The sequence below is a fragment of the Nicotiana sylvestris genome, chromosome 1 (assembly GCF_000393655.2).
Source record: "Nicotiana sylvestris chromosome 1, ASM39365v2, whole genome shotgun sequence".
Classification (NCBI taxonomy): Eukaryota; Viridiplantae; Streptophyta; class Magnoliopsida; order Solanales; family Solanaceae; genus Nicotiana; species Nicotiana sylvestris.
In genome coordinates this window covers 15913606-15930248 of record NC_091057.1, presented here as the reverse complement: position 1 = coordinate 15930248, position 16643 = coordinate 15913606, and the positions used below count along the sequence as shown (strand labels likewise).

General features: G+C 35.2%; 2 protein-coding genes across 5 annotated transcripts; both read left to right on the top strand.

The window, feature by feature from the left end:
* Positions 1 to 1097: 1097 nt before the first annotated feature.
* LOC104230388 (N-alpha-acetyltransferase MAK3) lies at positions 1098 to 5850 on the top strand. 2 transcript variants are annotated; one of them, XM_009783178.2, is made up of 5 exons: positions 1098 to 1226; positions 3052 to 3252; positions 3338 to 3458; positions 4696 to 4751; positions 5249 to 5850. In XM_009783178.2, the coding sequence occupies exons 2-5, from the start codon at positions 3067 to 3069 to the stop codon at positions 5492 to 5494; spliced, it is 609 nt and encodes a 202-aa protein (XP_009781480.1). In that variant the 5' UTR covers positions 1098 to 1226; positions 3052 to 3066; the 3' UTR covers positions 5495 to 5850. The 2 variants fall into 2 exon arrangements, with proteins under 2 accessions (XP_009781480.1, XP_009781479.1); XM_009783177.2 differs by having other exon boundaries at positions 3014 to 3252.
* A 2996-nt stretch (positions 5851 to 8846) lies between these two features.
* Positions 8847 to 15112, top strand: LOC104230389 (high mobility group B protein 15). 3 transcript variants are annotated; one of them, XM_009783179.2, is made up of 8 exons: positions 8847 to 8993; positions 9116 to 9152; positions 10257 to 10510; positions 11613 to 11691; positions 11850 to 12009; positions 12085 to 12210; positions 13661 to 14064; positions 14452 to 15112. In XM_009783179.2, the coding sequence occupies exons 3-8, from the start codon at positions 10344 to 10346 to the stop codon at positions 14938 to 14940; spliced, it is 1425 nt and encodes a 474-aa protein (XP_009781481.1). In that variant the 5' UTR covers positions 8847 to 8993; positions 9116 to 9152; positions 10257 to 10343; the 3' UTR covers positions 14941 to 15112. The 3 variants fall into 3 exon arrangements, with proteins under 3 accessions (XP_009781481.1, XP_009781483.1, XP_009781482.1); XM_009783181.2 differs by lacking the exon at positions 9116 to 9152 and having other exon boundaries at positions 8853 to 8993; XM_009783180.2 differs by lacking the exons at positions 8847 to 8993; positions 9116 to 9152 and adding an exon at positions 9228 to 9721.
* Positions 15113 to 16643: the final 1531 nt, after the last annotated feature.

Here is a 16643-nt window from a genome sequence, read left to right as displayed (position 1 = left end):
ATGATACAATCTATCCAAACGTGATATTCATCAAACAATACAATACAATACAATATAATACAATATAATACATTATGAAATAGCATGTAACAACTCTCCAACAAGCTGTTAAGAAAGCTCTAAAACAGTCTTTTGCATTTCAAATGTGAGATACAACTCTCTAAATTTCTTTCAACCTTATCTGTCAAAAGCCCAACAAACAAAATTTGCACTTGCTTACATATCCACCCAACAAACAGAACAGTAAGCCTTAAAGAAATAGGGGGCAAAGTGCATAGATAGCCATTATCAGGGATGTTATTTAGAGATTAGTCAGTATTTATTTTGTTCTAAAATTCTAAACTAAAAATCTTAACTTCAGAAAAATTCAAGATATTTTTGTCCTAAAATTTTGAACTGAAAAATTAAAATTCGTCATCTCTACAAAAAATAGGTAACTCTAGCACCACATAAAAGAAATCAATTTCCAGATTCATATGAACAGAAATAATATCGATATTATGAGGATTTATCATGAACTGGTACATTCTATACTGGCAGTCAATCTAAATACGTAATTGTTTAATGATAAAATCATATTCAGCACGTATAAAGCTTAGTGCATAAAGCGGCTTTCATTCAGTTAATCCAAAAGGGCTGCTAGTTGTTAAAATAATATGGCCATGCTTTTTGTAGAAAAAAAAGGAATTATTTGCACAGTGTGACCTTTTCTCAAGGTCACTCTTTAAAATCTATCCCCATTAATCCAGTTGACTAAATTTTGCCTAGAAGTAATTGAAGTATAATTATATAGCCGCTCAAAAAAATAGTAGCCAGTAAAATATACTATATTTTTTGTATATTGATATATAATATACATACTATAACATGTATATTTTGTGTATATATTTATTAGTATATTGGCAAGCGAATAAACTTATTTTTGGTGGATTGATCAAATGTGTAACTTGTCCTTATTTTTTTAGACAGATATAGCCATAAAGGGACATTTCTGCAAATGCCTCCGAAAAAAGAGTATCTCGAGTTAAAACGTTCCTCAAGAGGGCCAGGACAAAACCAAGCCCAGTTATAAAGGCTTTTAAGAATGCCCCAAATGCAATCAAAAATTGAAACAAAAATTTAAAAAAAAAAAAATCGAAGAATTTGCAGAGCTCTTTCTTCTTCTATTGTCTCTCCCATCAGTTTCCAATGAGCTTATGAGCTTAGCTTTTCATCATTGAAGTAAAGTAAGCTCCTTTTTAATCCCCTTTTCTTTTCTTGCATAATTATGTATATTTTCCTATTAGAACCCCCCCCCCCTCCACACACACACACACACAAAAAATTGGGTTCTTGAAACAGTTTTTTTTGTTTGTTTATGTCTTTTGAATTGAGAAGTAGATTCTTTAAAATGAAAAAAAAATCGAGTTTTCATTTTGTTCTATGGTTTTTCTTTTAAAGAATGAAAATTTGTAGATTTTTTGCACTTAATTCAAATGAGTGAAGCTATAATTAGTGGTTTTCAGTAATGAGGAAGAAAAAAAAAATGTAACTTTCATATATAAAATGATCATTTTTAGTTCATTTGTGGTGTTAGAATGCATTGCTTAGGAAATCTTTGATATGTAGTTTAATTTGTATCTTGTGTTGTTTTTTTGTGTTTGAATAGCATAGTTGAAATCAGAGGCGTACCCAAGATTTTAAGGCGACGGGGCACAATTTTTGTTCAATCAGTGCCCTCTAAATACTTTTAGTGTTCAGGGTGCCAAGTGATTTAATTTAATCATTTTTAAGGTATATACATATACATATACAAGACTTTTGACGAAGTTTACGGGGTCCGGTGACCCCTCAATATAATACAAAGGTCCACCTCTGGTTGAAATTGAGTAAACATTGAGAAAGCAAAGCGGTTAGATTAGTCTGAAATATATTTAAAGAGGGTTGTATAGGTGCCTGAGTTTTTTTATATGTTTGAATAGCATAGTTGTAATAGGCGGGCAGGTTTATGAGGTACCTTTGCTTGTAGGCTGGCCACCGATTGAATTAATACATGTGCGCGCAAGTTGGTTCTGACGCCACTATTATAAAAAGAAAAAAATAGTTTGATTTTTGCCTTAATTTTAATGATTTGCTATGAATTTTACCGTTCAAAAAAACATAGGGACTCCCTTTGTCTTCATAAGACCCTCACTATGTTGGATAGCTAGCGAATATGTTTCTTAAGTCTAGAAGACACGTGAAATGTGTGTATATACTTTATACTATGGTTTCTTGTGTGGTCTGTTCCCAAATAATATTATGTCCTATGGAGAGAGCTATAGAGATAGAGGACCATGAGGTGGGGTTCAACTAAAAACTGCTATAATTGGTAGTGTGTCAGGTAAATGAAATTCTCATGTTTAGAAATTTGAGTGTCACGACCCAAGTCCATGATACTTATTGTCCGCTTTGACCCAATAGACCTCACAGATTTATCCCTTGGTCTAATGCTATCATTGAGCCTAAAAGCGTGCATACCTTGTGACTTGTGTTGCGACTTGTAAAGCTCTTCACTTTCCTCCCATTCTGATGTGGGATTCGCCTAAGGTGTGACATGTGCACCTCTTCATCGGAAGCTTGCCAGCCTAGAAACTTGCCAGTCTTGCCCCTTGTCGGCCCACCCTCCGTCATGGGCGTCACATTGAGCCAATGAAAAATTTAAGAAATGGTAAGTAATAAGAGAAGGAAGCTCCTTATTATGGTTGCTTGAGGTTGAACTAAAATTGCATTATAAAACTTTTGTAACCGGATGGCAAGAAAATTGATGTTTGCTTTTCTTGCTTATCTGGAAAGAGAAAAGGTTGATGTTTGTTGAAAGTACCAAGTGTAGTCATCTTGTAGATATGAATCTTCCAATTCCAATGGTTGTTAATGCTGCACAAGAGTTTAATTTGTGATTTGGCTAGTGAACAATCTTTCCTATGAAAAACTTGATGCTATCGCGTAAATTACACTGGATTCCTGTGACACTCCTGCTATGTTTCTCTCAAAGGCACCCTACACACGGTCTTTATTTTGGATCACCGCCAGGTCTACCACTGACTTATGGAGACAATGAGCGAAAATGAACCACAATTGGACATCAAGGCATCGGAAATAGAGTATGTTAGCTATGGGGGTGAACATCATCTACCTCTTATCATGAACCTTGTTGATGAAGAGCTTAGTGAGCCCTACTCCATCTTCACTTACCGCTACTTTGTCTATCTTTGGCCGCAACTGTCTTTTATGGTACTCCTCACACTCCTTTGTTATCATAGTTGTGTTATATTCCACCAGGAGCATAACTCTTTCTTTGTTATTGAGATATTTGCAGGCTTTCCATAAGGGGAAATGTATAGGGACGGTGGTCTGCAAGATGGGAGAGCATCGCGGTACTTTCAGAGGTTACATTGCAATGCTTGTGGTTCTTAAGCCTTACAGAGGCAAAGGAATCGGTCAGTATTTTTTCACTTTTTTGTTAGATAAATTGATAAGGACCTTTCATTCATATTGCTGCAGTCTCTTCGAACTACGGATGATGTCTTTAATATGACACGCGTCCGAATCATGTACCTGATTAAGCCTATTGTGTTTCTTTGAGGGGCCAATGTGAAGAAGCAGATTGTATTTGTTTGATTGGGTCGACATTTAATCAGATAAAAAATACAAGGGTAGATGTCTAGGCTTTTTTTGGGTATTCTTTCAGCATTAAGAAATGAGCTGGATATGTTCTCAAATGTATTTCCTGTCGGCCACGGAGAAGGAAAATTAGAAAATAAGGTTTTTAAATGTGTTCTGAGGGTGCAAACTTCCTCACTCCTAATCTCCAGCAACTATAGAGCAGAGACTGCTCAAGTCTTGTTGAGTAGCTCTTATTTTTCTAATCCTTCGGTTATTTCTTTGAAAATTTAACACAAGAAATCTCCCTATTTCCTTTACTGCCTCCTCTTCCTGAGACACTCTCTTTGATTCCCCTTTCCAGTTTCCACATCGAAAAGCAAATTCTTACTGTGAAATTGGATGTGGCAGTGAGGTTACATTGGTCGAGACTGAGTCTTGATTGATTAGTTTGACTTTCCTTCATCTGGTGTTGTTACAGAATCTGAAAAAGAGGGAAAAGAAACAGAATATGTGTATGCACCTATCACTATATTCAGTATATTAAAGAGCTAATATAGGAAAAACAATCAAAGGAGAAGTTCCTACTAGTAATCCTTGTTAAGCTGGTTTTCTGGGTAATTTCACCACTTGTTTTTTGTTTACCGTGCACATGATATTGTTCTTTTTGTCAATTGAACATTTTATAGCACTTTTTTTGGTGTACCCTTTTCCATTAAGTTTTCCAAAATGATTTTCCCATGAGGATGCCCTTGATAGTCCTGGTAGAATTTTAGGAACTTGATTGTGGCTTTTACTATGTAAGAAATATCATAATTATGACAAGAGGGGTTACTCAGATGGTCAGCACTCCCCATGGTCAGCAGCCCCCACCTGCAACCCCAAAGTTGTGGGTTCGAGTCACCAAAGAGCAATATAGCTCCAACAAAGGGGGATCAAAGGGGAAGGGAACTAAAAAAAAAAAAAAAGAAATATGATAATTATGATGCCATTGACATTGTGACTTCATACATGCATATGAGCTTTTGATATAACATCCGATCAGCTACTGAGCCGTAGTATTTCATCTTCCAGCTACAGAACTTGTCACAAGATCTATCAAGGTGATGATGGAATCTGGTTGTGAAGAGGTATGTTACAACGTGCTGAAAACTTTCATATTAGCAACAACAAACCCAGTGTAATCCCACAAGTGGAATCTGGGAAGGTTAATGTGTACTCCTACCTTAACCCTACCTTGTGAAGGTAGATAGGCGGTTTCCGATAGCCCTCGGCTCAAGGAAAACTTTCATATCAGCGACTTTAAGAATTATGTTGTGGGAAGCATAAGTAATTGCAGCCATGGTATCAGAGATGATCTATCCATTTTTTATATTACGAGCTTGAGTAAGCCATTCTTTGTGACTTGCCGCACATGATTAGAGCATGCACAATAGCTTGGTATTCTCTGAGTTGCAGTTCAACCATAACTATGTGTTCGGTGAATTTCTGCTGTTGGACCTAAATCTGACCTCTTAAGCTTTTTCCTACGTTTTTTCAAAAAGAAATGAAATGATAAAGCACCATACTATCATGAGTTAGCATCTAGCAATTATTTTTCCACTTAATTTTTTCGTATATTTTGTAGGTGACTTTGGAAGCAGAAGTTACAAATAAAGGAGCACTCGCTTTGTATGGTCGTCTTGGATTCATTAGAGCAAAGAGACTCTTTCGTTATTATTTGAACGGTGTAGATGCTTTCCGGCTGAAGCTATTATTTCCGCGCTCAGAACCACAACCCTATGGTTCCATGGCTGCTACAGGCGATGAGAACCATGAGTATAATGAACACACACATTGTGGAGAGAATTCCCATTGCCACCACAGCATGTAAACTGAATCTTCTGATTAAATAGGTAACGTGTGCTACTTTGTCGCCAACTGCCAAAGAGACCACATTAGACCGCCTTTTTCCGTTATAATACCCAATTTTGGTACACATTTTTTTTTCCCAAGTTGTAGAAACTGAGGTCTGGCCTGTTGAAAAGTTTAGTCATCAATCACTTGATTAAGTGATGCATCTATGTACTCCACATTGCTTAATGAGTTGCTTCTCCCCTTAAAGCAGCAGGAAATTTTAGACAACACATTGGATTCAACTATTCATGAGATGTGATTATGTTCAAGCAGGACTCCTAGTTGGGAGAACATTTGTATCAAATCAATAAATGCATGACATGTGTTTCTTCCTCCTAGTCCGAAAGGGAGAAGACCATATTGCTTTGAAGTTGTTGGATGAGAATGGTTGTGCCTTCGGGTTTTTCCGACAAATGCTATCCGAGCCATGCGTCAACTAGATGGTTCTCACTGTTTCTATTTTCTTTCCTTGGGGTTTGGGGTGGGGAGGGGGGGGGGGGCAGATGCAACAACAACAAAAAATTAGTAGAATCTCATAAGTGGGGTTTGAGGAGGGTAATGTGTACGCAGACTTTACCCCTACCTTATGAAAGTAGATATGTTGTTTTCTATAGACCCTCGGCTCAAGAACAGCGAACGGCTGCAGATTTAAAAATGTTACTTTTAACATTTAGAAAGAGCTTAAATTTTATGGAAATTCTTACACCTGTTATACATATTCCCAAATTTTGTAGAACATGATAAATATCATTGGATTGGATCTCTTTTCCAACTGTCCAATTAATGTTTTCTCTGTTTTTTTTCTTTCTTATTAGAAGGTAAGTATTTTAATTGTAAGATTCGAACTCGTGACACTGTAGTTTGAATAGTGATTTCTTGATTATCTATTTTTTCTGGATATTATCATTCTATATCTACTTTTTGAAAATTTTGGGCTTTCTGCAGCATCATGTGGTTGCAGTCTCATTGCAATATGGGCAGCCCCTAGCCCAATTATCGACCATAGTAACTTCAAAGCCCATCCTAATCTAAGCCATTTAAAACTGCACCAATAGCCACTTTTAAGCCTGGTATTTAAAATATATTCATAATTTACAATTATTTAGTTTTTAACCAGTTCACTCAAACTTCAGGACTAAATATCCTGATTTTATGTATTGTGAATTTTTTGAGCTACTAAATTGAAATTCAGTATTTAGTGTCCTAAATTTTTGAGCTGCTAATTTGAACTTTAGGACTTTTAGGATTAAGTGTCCTAAATTTCTGAATTGCTAATTTAAAATTCAGGAGATAAGATTCCAGTTTTTGGACACAATTTTCGAACTTTTGGACACGATTTTCTGAAGGTTAAGTTTGAGCGAATTGGCTAATTTTTTAAAATATTGTAAACTGTGAATATTTTAAATTAAAACTGTGAATGTACTACATTTTTTTATGGTCTAAGGGGTCGTTTGGTTATGAAGCAAATAATGTAGAGATTGTAAAACAGATATTTGTTATTCAGTGTTATAATATAGGGATTATAATAAGGAATCAAGCATTATAATTGATTATGTGGAAACAAAAAATAAAGTCAAATATTGTATTAAGAATGTTATATTTTAATATGTAGATTATTCTTTTCACCGCTCCGAACTAAATGTCACCTATGTAGGCTTGCTTTTTGAGAATTTGATATAAACTGTTGAATCCCTTTAATATAAGGAAAGAGTTTAGTATATTTGTACAAAGGATTCAAAAGTTATTTTACGACTTAAGTTCAAATTTTAAATTATGATATTTTAGTAATTTTTGAAGATCTTTTGTAAAATTCTGGGTCCTTATTTGTATGCTTTAATGAAATTTTCTAGGAAAAAAATATTTCAATATTTCTAAAAAAAATTAATTAGTTGAGTTGCCACGGTTGAATGAATTGATACCTCATTAATATGTGGTTCTGTTTTTCTTGAAACTTTGTCAGAATATTAAGTGAGAGGTCCAGAAAAAGAGAAAATGACAACCCCTTTTTCCAAAGTTATAGTAATAGCCTGTTTGGCCAAACTTATTTTTGGCCAAAAGTGCTTATTTTTGGCCAAAAGTGCTTATTTTTGGCCAAAAGCACTTTTGGCCTCAATTTAAGGTGTTTGACCAAGCTTCTTGAAGTAAAAAAGGTGTTTTTGAGGAGAAGCAGAAACAGTTTTGGAGAAGCAGAAAAAAGTAGTTTCTCTCCAAAAACACTTTTTTGAGAAGCACTTTTGAGAAAAATACACTTAGAAGCAGTTTTTTAAAGCTTGGTCAAACACTAATTGCTGCTCAGAAGTGCTTTTCAAACTAATTAGCCAAACACAAACTGCTTCTCACCAAAAGTACTTTTGAGAAAAACACTTTTGAAAAAAACACTTCTCAAAATAAGCTAATTTTTGCAGCTTGGCCAAACGGGCTATAAGACTTATTCAATTGTTTAAATGCATATAATTAATATATTACCTGTTATTACGACACTCATCTCTCTCTTATATCCTTTGGTTATTATCTTTAATTTTATTACTATTTTTTTTAAGAAACCATTTTCTTTAACTACTTGAATAACATTACGTGATATCATGGCTTTAATTTTTTGGGGGCACTAACAATATAACAGTTTTTATATCATCACGTTAAGATGACCTGTAACAACAATTAACATATGTAATAATTTATAAAATTCATTAAATAACTTGTTATAATCGATACTGATATTATATATTAAATTTATGTATTAATATATATATATATATATATATATATATATATATATATATATATATATATATATATTGAAGATGGTGATGTTCGAACCAGTTTAGGTGCATCTCATCTATTTCACCGAGTACCTGCTGCCTATTACTGACCTCCATAACGGATATGTCCACTAAAATTTAAGCAGATAAAAAGCAAATTAGTTTAGTGTATTTTCTTAGCCACTATATATAGAGAAAACATTAAGTCATTTTATATGAATTTAATGTACCAAAAAAGTACTATATGAATTAAATCCGTGATCTAATATGTGCCTTAAAAAAAATGTTTTCATATAAATATGTGGCTATGCACGTAGAGAGATAATAAAAAAACGTGCCGCTCCAAACGGGGCATATACAAGAACCATAACTGCAATTCTATGATGTTTAGGATTTTTGAAGTAAATTTCCTTAAATACCCTTTTATTTCTTTGTCCTATATGTAAACCAATGAGGGCAAAATAGTCATATAAATTTTCATGGCTTTTCAAGATTCATACATTTCTGCATCATCCTCTCATCATTATAAAACTACCTCACATTTTCTTAGTCTCCATTAATATTAAACCAACAAGGTTACAAGAAGAAAATATTAAACAATAGAAAAAAACCAGTCCTTTTCATATTTTTTTTATAAGGCTTTATATTAAAAAACCACTTTCCTTTTATTCTGTCTCATTTGCTAGTAACATATCAAATCTCTCTTACTGTTTGCTGGTAAGTTTTCTTTGTTATAATAATAAAGACTTGATTTTTATTACTCAGTAAGGTGTATTATTTCATAAAAATGATTTCTTTTTAGATTATAATAAAATACTTTTGTGTTTGTTCCATGCAAGGTGGAGAAGAGAACAGTGTTGATGTTGAAATCTCAAGGTGGGATTTTATGTATTGTTCATTCTGCAAAAGGGCATATTTTATTTGGGGGTGGTGGGGGTGGGGGTGGGGGTGGTGGGGTAGGTTATGTCCCACCAACCCCTTTTAGTTTAGGTCATAAATCTTACTTTCTGAGAACTGTGTCAGAAAAAGAGGAAAGAATAGAGCTTTGGACTTTGTTATATATGCAGATATATGGGGTTCTTGAAAAAGAGTACTAATAATCAATTACATGTCATATCTTTAGAATGTCAGAAATAAAGATTTTATAGTAATTTTATAGCATATGTATATAGATATATAATAGACCTAGAGAAGAGGGTTGTTTATGTATGTATCTGAGATATTTATGACCTGAGCCTAAAAGGGTATCTCTGCTTTTGAGATTTCTGAAGCTTTGTATAGGTCTTCTTGTGTTCCTATATTTGGTGCTCTGAAACAATATTCATGGCTGTTACAGCTATGGTTGTGTACTATTATATGCTTTTCTTGGGCTTTGAGTATTTTCCTCTGCTACTTGGAGTTAAAGGGGTTGTTGTTATTCACTTCTTTCCAGTGGCATTTTCATGGTATACACTAACCCCCCCCCCCCCCCCAAATTGTTGTTGGATTTAGTATTACTTGTTCCTTTCCCTTCTTTTTCTTACTATGTGTTGTTGTTAGTGCTTGTCTTTTCGTGTGTCGGGTCTATCGGGAACAGACTCTCCGAAAGGTGCCTAAGGCTTGCGTACACACTGAACTCCTCACCCCCGTTTGTGTGATTGCAGTTGGTTTGCTATTGTTGTTACACTAACCCCCAAACCCCACCCCACACCTCCCCTTTGTGTTTCTGGTTTTGTCTGTTTCTTATAATCTTTTTGGATCTTCTTGCATCTACTATTGGATTGTATATGACTATTCTTAACTGGTTTTGGATTCATTAGTCTTATTTTCTGGAAATTTCATCTGACTAGTTTTTGTCTGTTTGCTATCACAAACCTTTTACATGTTTAATTTTTACCTTAAGGTTATATGAGATTAAAAAATTGAACTCTTTTTGTTGTTTTCTTGATACTTTTGCTGGCATTTTAGCTGTTTTCTTAATTATATTTGTGTAATCTGCAGCATAGAGAAGAATCTTGGGAAAACAAGCATTGGAGTGATTGAAGTTTGAGGGTTGATTTTGTAAGTATGTTATAAAAGAAGTTGAAAATGGCATCCTCTTCTGCTGAAAATAGTCCAGTGCCACTCAGAGTAGCACCCCCAAATTATCATCCATATCCACCTCCATTGGCTTCATATGAAAATGTTGTGGCCTCTCCTCAACTTTTTATGGATACTTTGCAGAAGTTCCATGCTGCTATGAGAACCAAGTTCATGTGAGTTTTTTCTTCTTCTTCTTGGCTTATTGGAACCAATGCGTAATTGGTAAAGTTGTTGCCATGTGACGTAGGCTGCATATAATAGACCTTTGTGGTCCGGCCCTTCCCCGAACCCGGGCTGCCCTTTAAACTCTCCTATCTTACCCCACCCGGCCTGTATCTATTTATTTTTAAATAATGGTAATGTAGGAGCAGATTGCGCGCATGTGGATAATTTCACTAGTATATATACCTTCCACCAATACAATTATAGAGCAACTTTGCACCACTTAGGCATATTGAAAGAAATCACCAAACATATTTTGCCCCTGTTTGAACTTGCTTTCCCATGATTTTGCCCATTTTATTAAAGGTGAGGTGACACCCTTGGGTGCCCCCAACCCTGTTTCTCTTTCCTGTCACATGCTGTGCCTCCCTGCCATATGTTGTTTAAATATAAAAAAATAACTGGAAATATCTTTTTTAAGTTGTTTTCCGGCCTAATCCTGAGGTGTGATGTGATCATATTGCCTACTCGAAAATGGTAGATATGCTTTAAGTTATTCTCTGATTCATCCTGATCATGCTTAAATAGAGATTCTTTTTTGCTCAAAGCAAAGCTCGTCGGAGCTTCTATTCTGTGGCGGAGCTATTTATGGTGAAGGGCTTCAATTGAACCCCCTATACTGGAAAATTGTTCTGTGTATAGGTAAAACAAAAGGCATGTATATATAACTTGTCGAATCCCCTTGTATAAAGAAATTTGTAAGTGTCGTGCTTGTTTGAATTTCTGGCTCCACCACTGCTTCTATTGATCAGTTAGCCCTGGGTTTTCTTTGAGCTCCAATGAGTGGTCATAACATCCCATTTAGTAGGCATTTCACCTAGTTTCCAGTGTAAAATGCTCGATCAGGAATTTTATAAGTGCTAAACGGTCTGCTAACCTTTATGCTTTCCTTATGCAAAATACTCTACCAATCTTTCAGACTTTCCTTGCTAAGTATCAAATGTTTCAAACATGAAATATAATGCCATAGGCTTCTCTGTTCTCATCATTACTCAAGTTTGTATAGTTCACTCGGTTCATTCACTAATGCTTCTGTTGGTTGTGATTTTTCAGGATCCCTGTTATAGGGGGGAAACCGTTGGATTTGCATCGCCTCTTTGTCGAGGTAACTACTCGTGGTGGTATCGCAAAGGTAATAGAGCTTGATATAACTCATTGTGTTCAAACTTTTGGTGCTCTTTTCATTTATATTTTGTCATAAACGCCTTGGATTCATTGAGTTGAAATCTTTGTTGAATCTGTATCTGTTTTGCTCTTCTTACAAGTTGGATTTTTCAAATGAAATTGCAGGTTCTAGGGGGGAAAAGATGGAAAGAAGTAACAACAGTTTTTAGCTTTCCTTCTTCAGCCACGAATGCTTCATTTATCCTCCGGAAGTATTATATTTCATTGATCTATCACTACGAAAGAGTCTACTATTTCAAGGCGAAGCACTGGACCCCTTCTCCTGGTTTGTGTAAACTCTTGCATTAATTACTTAGTTGCGTCGAGGCTATCTCAATTATAAAACATAGATATCCTGCAGATGTGTTGCAGCAAGTTTCACATGCTGCAGCTCCACCACATGGCTTGGCCGGATATGTGCTTCCATCACCAGAAATAGAAGCTGCCACGCCCAAGTTGCAGATGATAGAAACAACATTTCCTGAAGGTTGCCTACTTGTCCTTGCACTTGTTCTCACTCCTCTTTTTTGTCTTTGCTTCCTAAACATGTTGGTAAGAGCTATTCCGAATCTTTATGTCATACTCATAGTCCATCGTTCATGTCTTTCGGAAACCTTGTAGTCCATGTATAAAGAAATTTCTGACGTCCTCTTTCGAGATCATCAAGATGATCCTCAGGAGAAAAAGGAAAATAGTGGCTACAACAACAACCTAGTGGATTCCCACAAGTGGGGTCTGGGGAAGGGAGGGTAGGATGTACGCAGCCTTACCCCTGCCCTGGGAGGGCGGAAAGGCTGTTTCCGACAGTCCCTTAGCTAAAGAAAAGAAAGAAAATAGTGGCTAGTTCCAAGAATTTGGTGAGGCTTAAATCTCTTACATATAAACTTCTGTACGTTTTAAACAAAATCTATTTATATGGAATTTCCATTTTCAGATAGAATAAAGTAGAATTTCTCAAAAGATAGCATAACGTAGAACTAATCCATTTTGGGAGTGAGGTTGTCAAATCTTTGGACTTAGTTATTTGGTAAACATCATCAACATACTTGTTTCTTCTCCCAAATTCTTGCCTTATATGCTATCATATCGTATAGATATTCTACTCCGTTTGTTATGGCGTTGACTAACTTCTTAGTCAGTTTCTATGATACTATCGTCAGTACGGACAGTGGAGTATAGGAGATGTATGGAGTGAAGGGATATGATCAACTCTAAGAAAAAGTCATTGCCATTATGAAGCGGACTTAGAAAGCAAATGTTTTCTTCTAAATGTATAGTAACACTGTGCTAGTCAAACTAAAGTTTCAAATTAGAAGAAAAAGTTTGTTACAATTACTGGACAGGAAACAAAAATTACTAGAACTGTCAACGAATTTGAATAATCCTGCCTGACAAATCTAAAGATGATTGATGCAAGAGCCAGGGGATGGGAGGTTGGGGTAGGTGGGAATGTTAGCGTCTCAAAAAAATTGTATCTACAGATTCATATGATAAGATGAGTGCTCATCTATATTGATAATTCTGTTTCATATTGAAGTAAAAATAACTTGAGAATGCTTTTAACTGTTCGACGGGGTTGGAAGTTCAATAAAGCTCCTACTATAGCTAACAAATAATGTGTATAATCTCCACCATGGACGTAGGCTTTATATATAAATGATACAAATAGCAACAAGTAAATTTTTTTGACATGTCTTGTGGCGTTGCGCTATTGCCTGTTGGTTCATGAGTTATTAGATTTTATACTGCAGGCTAATTGCAAAAGCTAAAAAGTATTAAAGGTGTGTGGTAACAGAATTGGGGCCCTTTTTTGTGGATTTCTGTTTGAGCGGTTCGTTGCTTTTGATTATTTTCATAAATATAAATTTTTGGAAATGAAGTTCCTGTTGTTGAAGTAATGAAATATTAAGATCGAAATATTTCTTTTGTGCTTGCAGAAACTGCAGCACCATCAACAGGTTCGCCATTGTGTGGTGTCATTGATGGCAAGTTTGAGAGTGGATATCTTATCACAGTGAAGATCGGTTCTGAAGATTTTAAAGGTGTTCTATATCAGGTTCCAATGAACACAATGCATCAAGAGTTGCAAAATCAGAATCTACCTGTTTATAACACGGGGAAAGCAGCATCGACGGCAACTGGAGTAGTTCGAAGAAAGCGTAGGAAGAAATGTGAAATTAAGAAGCGCGATCCTGCTCATCCTAAGCCTAACCGAAGTGGTTATAACTTTTTCTTCGCAGAGCAACACGCCAGGCTGAAACCTCTCTATCCTGGGAAGGATAGGGAGATTAGTCGGATGATAGGTGAATTGTGGAACAACCTAAACGTACCCGAGAAAATGGTAAGAACCAAATGATATACTCAATAATTTATATACGGAAAAGGTCCAAATTTACCCCTCTATTATACGAATTATCTCTTTACCCTCCGTTGTACTTTGGGCCATTCATACTCTTGCCGTCGACAAATTGTCTCGTATACGTCCTTGATTTTGACGGAGCTCCAGCATGGACTAAGTGGAGTCAACATGTCAAAATACTTTGGGGATATGGTTCTAATATGACCCTCTACGTTTAGTTATGAATGGCACCAAAGTATATAACTGAGAGTAAAATTAAGGTATTTCGTACGGTGCAAGGTCATATATGACCCTTTTTCTCATTTATATATTTCAAGATGTATGCTTGTTCGTGTTTGTTTCATGCTAACGACATCCTATGGTTATCAGGTTTATCAGGAGAGAGCCTTGCAAGACAAAGAACGATACAGATTGGAGATGGAAGGCTATCGCGAGAGATTAAGAACAGGGCAAGTGGTTAATAATCCGCTGCAAATACAACAACTTCCTATTGAACACAATGTCGATATGATTGATGTGCAGAGTGAACTACCAAGTGAAAACGGAAACGTTTCTTGGAGTCCAGAGTACAGACCAAGTTCCGATAAATGTGCGAAAAGCAACTTGGAGAACAGCGAAGGCACAAACCCGAATTTAGATGCAAAGGCTCCAAAGGCAACCAACAACGTGGGCGTGGAAGCATTGGGCGATGAAGAGGAATTCGAGTTACTTAAGAGAGTCGACATGGTTGAATGTGAGGATAAAGAAATGCAGGAAGAAGAAGAAGAAGCTGATAAACAAGAACTTCAACATAGTAAGGAGAAAGTTTTGTTTTTCCTAGAAGATAAAACTTTATTACCAACTGTGGAGAAAATATAACATGGCATAGCTTAAGTTAACTTCCTAGAGATAACACCTATCTTAACTATAGTTACCTTTTGACTTAGTGATTATTTTGTTGTTCCATTGTCAAGTTTTTAGCATAGGTGGGACACAATTTGGAAGTATGAACCATTTTGATGTTAATGGCATGGGCTTACTTTAAAGATAACTGTCTTTTGTTCGTCAAGTGCTCTATGTATGGTTAAATAGGAGACTAATAGCCTGTTTGGCCAAGCTTCTCCACGGCGAAAAATATTTTTTTCTAAATAACAAATAAGTGGTTTTTTTTTACAAAGTTCAAGGTGTTTGGCCAAGCTTCTAGGAAGGAAAAAGTGCTTTCGACTAGAAACAGAAGTAGTTTTCGAGAAGCAGAAAAAGATAGGTTTTTTGCAAAAGCGCTTTTGAAAAAAAATACATTGACAAACAGTTTCTAAAAGCTTGGCGAAACACTGTTGTGCCAAAGTGTTTTTCACCGAAAGCACTTTAAAAAAAAATATTTTTCAAGCTGATTTTAAAAGCTTGGACGAACAGGTTATATAACACATGAAAATATCTTTTTCTGGCCTTGTGGACATGATTTTGGTGTCAAAGAATTATTATTATTATTATTATTATTATTATTATTATTATTATTATTATTATTATTATTTTTTCACTCATTTATCTATGTTCTTAACTTGTTTAAAAAATGTGCATGATGAAAGTTTTTTCCATGTCTCCCAACTACAGGCGGACCTACACTATAGGTTTGAGGGGTCATCGACATTCGAAAATTTCAAAAAAAATCTATATATACTTGCAAATGTTCCCCGTACTAATCTTTATGAGCAGTGATTATAGGTTGAGGGGTCACTGACACCTGAAAATTACGGCAAAAACTTTATATATGTACTTGCAAATGTCTCACGTACCAATCTTTATGAGCAGTAATAAATTTATATTGAATGTTGCCTCTGCAACCGTCGAATCCTGGATCCGCCTCTGCCACTAATCCCACAATGTTTTTTTTTTCTTCTATTCTCGTGGCTTTTCTATTGTGATATCATTGTGATAAGGAATTTTATCAATTATTCTATGTCATAAAAATACCGACCAACCAATCCTTTTTTTTTTTTTTAAAAAGTTTATACTATAGTAACTACTGATGTTGATATCATTTGCTTGTGCATTTCGACATGATTTAATTAAAGTTAAAGCTTTGTTTCAATATATCACAATTTGTCAACTATTTTCTTTTGAATAATTAAAAGACTTTTCTTATTTAGCTTAACCAGCAAGTTTGTACGTTGTCAAAGCTATTCTCTCGAGGCTAAGTGATAGTGTAAGAGCCATTACTCAACAATAACAAATTATTTGATTTTAATTAATTTATTTGGCCTTAATAGTCTTAGTGATATTATAATCAAGAAAAGTCAAAAGTCTTATGACCAAGGAAAGGAAAAAAAAAATTAAATTGCACTCTATTATTAGAAAATGATAAAGTCAACCCCTTGAGATGGGTTGAAAAAACAATAAGTATTTGACTTCGATTTTTATACTTTTATTTAAATAAGTAAAATTCCAAAGTAAACGAATTTAGCCCACTATGATAATGATGAATAAGTTATAAGTTGGAATATCATGGCTCATGACAATCCTACAGCAAATTAAACACTTTAGTTTCTCTTTCAACGCATGAAGTCTTTTCCCTCTTTTAGAAA